We start from the raw sequence: 4,113 nt of genomic DNA on the forward strand, positions 1-4,113 counted from the left end.
AATATAGTATATAGTTTTATTTTATCTTTTTATTATCTTGTTGACTGACTTTCTTGGCTAGGTTGTATTTTCACTTTGTTTATGCGAGGTAAAACTCCAGCTGATCAACTATTGTTCGATCCAGAGATCGAAGCTACATCTAGGAGAAACAATAGCAAGACAAGGAGGAGAAAACAATTAGCTGAGCAAAGGAGGGAGCAAGAACCAACGTCTTCCTCAATCTCTTCAGTAAGACAACAGACAGAGACCATGGCTGCAGAACCAGCTGGTGGTGGAAATGAGGATACAAATGTAGGATTTGTGAACTTCACTCCAAGGAACATAACCAGGATTGGTAGGCCTGCAGGTGCTGCTAGGCCACCTGAAGTGAAGACTGGATTGGTGCAGCTGATGTATGCTAATCCTTTCGCTGGCTTGGATCATGAGAATCCTTACACTCATCTGACAAAGTTTTATGAACTTTGTTGTACTGCTGGAATTAGCCAAGCTGAGGAAGAAGCTGTATTTCTGAGGCTCTTCCCTTTAACTTTGATTGGGCAAGCAAAGGATTGGTTCTTGGATCAACCACAGACAACTTTAGCTGATTGGAATGAATTGTAAAAGAAATTCATGACCAGGTACTTTTCTGAATCAAAATATATGGATTGTAGAACTGCTATTTCTACTTTTTCCCAAAGTACAGGTGAAAGTTTGCGTGAAGCTTGGGAAAGATACAAATCCATGCTGAGAAGGTGCCCGAATCATGACTTTGATGCCAAGATGCAAATCCATCTTTTCAGAAAAGGTCTTCAACAACAGAGCAGGATAATGGTGGATGCAACTTCAGGAGGTTCTTTGATGACAAAGTCTCCAACTGAGGCCATTCAGATCATTGAGGCTATGGCTCTAAATGACCACCAAGATCAACATATTAGAGGACCACCAAGGAGAGGAGGCGTTCTGGAATTGGGATCAAGTGATGTTATCTTGGCCCAAAACAAGCAACTGCAGCAACAACTGGATGAAGTGAAAAAGACTCTGAGTGATCTTCCCAAACAACTTCGGGAGATGCAAGATTCTTCTTCCAGGAAGCAGGTGAACAGGTGTGATGTGTGTACTAAGGATCATCCAACAGAATACTGTCAATTACAGGAAGAGGAGGTTCACTACCTAGGAAACCAGCAGAGGCAAGGGTACAAGAACAACTATCCCAGGGGAGGTAATCAACAATACAACCAACCTTGGAGGCAAGACACAGGACCATCTTCCAGCAGGGTACCACCAACACCGTACCAAAATCAACAATACCAGCATAATCAACCATTTCAACAACCATCACAAGATAGGACTCCCAAACTGGAGGATACACTAACTCAATTTATGCAGGTTTCGATTTCCAACCAGAAAAATACGGATGCATCCATTAAAAACTTGGAAGTACAGGTTGGACAGATGGCTAAACAATTGAGTCAGCTGACTACTGAGCAGAAAGGGAAGTTCCATGCCAATACAGAAGACAATCCCAGGGAGCATTGCAATGCAATATTCACAAGAAGTGGGAGAGTAGTTGGTGGAGAGATTGATGTGGATGAAGAGAAAAATGAGAGCCATGATCCAAAAGAGAGTGAAAATGAGGAAGGGGTTGAAAAAGAAGAAGAAAAGAATAAAAGAGAGGTTGTAGATAGAGAGGAAAAGAAAAAGAGTGAAAACCATGAGAAAAAGAAAGAGAGTGAGGAAGTCAGGTGGAGTCCGCCTATCCAACGCTTGCCATATCCTCCGAATTCTAAAAAGATTGATCATGAGAGGCAAAAGAGGAGATTTCTAGATATTTTCAGGCATTTGAACATCACAATGCCATTTTCTGAGGCATTGGAGCAAATTCCCTCCTATGGCAAGTACATGAAAGAGCTTTTGAACAAAAAGGACAAGTTGAAAGCACTGCATGAAGATGAGGTGATCCAACTCAATGGACGTTGTAGTGCAATTCTGCAACGCTTACCACCTCCAAAGCATAGAAGTTCCAAGAGTCTTGTCTTGCCGGTTAAACTTGACAACAATCAATCATGTAATGCACTGATAGACTCTGGGGCTACTATCAATTTAATGCCTCTTTCCTTGTTGAAAAGATTGGGAGATGTGGAAGTAGAGCCTACAGGGATGACGCTGCAACTAGCTGATAAATCAGTCAAATTACCTCAAGGAATTGCAGAGAATGTGACTGTGATGGTGGAGCAGCTGAATTTCCCAATAGACTTTGTGGTTGTAGATGTTCCTGAAGACAAAGAGATCCCAATCATTTTAGGGATGCCATTCATTATCACAGCCAGGATAGCATTTGATGTAGATATTGGGATCCTGAAGGTGAGACAAGGTGAAGATGAGGTACATTTTACAGTTTTTAGTGATAATCATCACCGACAAAGCAAAGGTATGGTTTCTTTAATTAAACATGTTGGTTTTGATTTGGAAAAATTATTTGATGAGCATGATCCATCATCATCTTCAATTGATGCATCAAATCACTTGTCTGAGCTTGAAAATGCAAAAACTAAACATTCTGGAAATAAAAACTGTGATTTTGATGCTAAAGAGGATGTAAAGAATGGATTAGGGAAGAAAGGAAGGATAAGAAAGAAGAAAAAGTTTTCTAGGATGTGGAAGGTTGTAACTACGTGTCAAAAGTGCTTCAAAGAACTTCTGAAAAAGGAGAAGGAACCAAAGAGGAAGAAGGGAACCATTCCCTCCTCTTGTCTTTGGTCTCCTTGACAAATTGAATTTCAAAGCGTCAAGCTATTGACGTTAAAGAAGCGCTTCCTAGGAGGCAACCCAGTGTTCGGTTAGATTTTACAGTTTTTAGTTATTCTTAGTAAGTGACATGGTGATTTTGTGAAGTTTTAGCTAAATCTGTGTTTTTATGTGCTTCACAGCTTTTGATTACCATTTTGAGCATGTTTAGTATAATTTTATGTTCATGTGGTGTGTCTTGAAGTCATTTGATATTTCAGTTCTTAATTCAGTACTTTTTGGAACTTGAGAAGTGATTTGGGGAGATTATGTGTGAATGTATGTTTTCAGACTTCCAACAAGTTTTAAATGTTGTATATAGATGTTATGGAAGCTTAACTTGAGAAGAGAATGAGAATATCAAGATTTGGTATGATGAGTTATGTTTACTGTTTGAAACTTGTCTTTTGTAAGCATGACTTGTGAACTGTCAATGAATGATGGTCAAATGTTGAGTTTTAAAGCATGGACATGTTTTATATAATGTTTTGAACTAAATAAATCCATAGACATGCCTCAGAAGTGGAAAACTCAAAATTTGACCACCTCACTTGTGAACTTTAAAGTTGAGTAAAAAACTGTCAAAGTATGATTGATTTGTGAAATATGGAATGGAGGTTGTGTTGAATGATGATGATCTTGGGCACAAAGATATCTTACAAGGTCTTTTATGAAGAGGGGGGTGTGTGATCTGTGTTAAGTAAGTAGTCTTAAATGGTTAGAATGATGTTTAAAGGAGAAATTTTGCTGCTATGAGGCGCCCAGCGTGTCTCAGAGGATACTCAGCAGCCTGGGCAACACTGGCACGAGCGCCCAGCGCGTCTCAGAGGGTGCTCAGCAGCCTAGGCAACACTGGCACGAGTGCCCAGCGCTCCTCAGAGGCCGCCCAGCACCCTGATCCAATTCTTAAAAAAAAACAAAAACAAAAACAGAAAAAATTCTTTTTCTTTCTCACTTAAAACACGCACACACTTACACAACACACACAGCACACCCACGAAACTTCTTCCCCTCCCCCTTTTCAAATTTCTTCTCCTTCCACTTTTCAAGCAAGTGATTGCAATCTTCTTCCTCCATCAATCTACTTTCGTTCCATTCCTTTCTTCATCATGTAAGTTCTTTTTCTTCTCCTCTTTCCTCTCTTATACATGGAATTCGAACCTAAGCTTAGGAATTGAGGGTTTTCAAAATTGTTTGTCAAGATGCTTGTTTTTGGGTTAGATAAGGAATGAGTTTTGCATGTATATGACCAATTTCATGCTACTTCTTGGTTAGGGTTCCTAATTTAGGATTGAAGTGATGTTGCTATGAACCCTAGAATTAGAAATTGGGGGTTTTTGAAATTTATTG

The 4,113-nt window shown here is 39.7% G+C and overlaps 1 protein-coding gene and 1 non-coding gene across 2 annotated transcripts; one reads left to right on the plus strand and one right to left on the minus strand.

Moving 5' to 3' along the window:
• Positions 1–639: 639 nt before the first annotated feature.
• Positions 640–2,745, plus strand: LOC130719209 (uncharacterized). The gene has a single exon (XM_057569842.1). The coding sequence runs from the start codon at positions 640–642 to the stop codon at positions 2,743–2,745; it is 2,106 nt and encodes a 701-aa protein (XP_057425825.1).
• LOC130721664 (small nucleolar RNA R71) lies at positions 643–749 on the minus strand. The gene has a single exon (XR_009013585.1). It is a non-coding gene; the product is annotated as a small nucleolar RNA R71 (small nucleolar RNA).
• Positions 2,746–4,113: the final 1,368 nt, after the last annotated feature.

This window comes from Lotus japonicus, chromosome 5, assembly GCF_012489685.1.
Source record: "Lotus japonicus ecotype B-129 chromosome 5, LjGifu_v1.2".
Lineage (NCBI taxonomy): Eukaryota > Viridiplantae > Streptophyta > Magnoliopsida > Fabales > Fabaceae > Lotus > Lotus japonicus.

Bases quoted from the DNA above. Each gene is read 5' to 3' on its own strand.
- LOC130719209 (XM_057569842.1), top strand. From the start codon at position 640: ATGGATTGTAGAACTGCTATTTCTACTTTTTCCCAAAGTACAGGTGAA.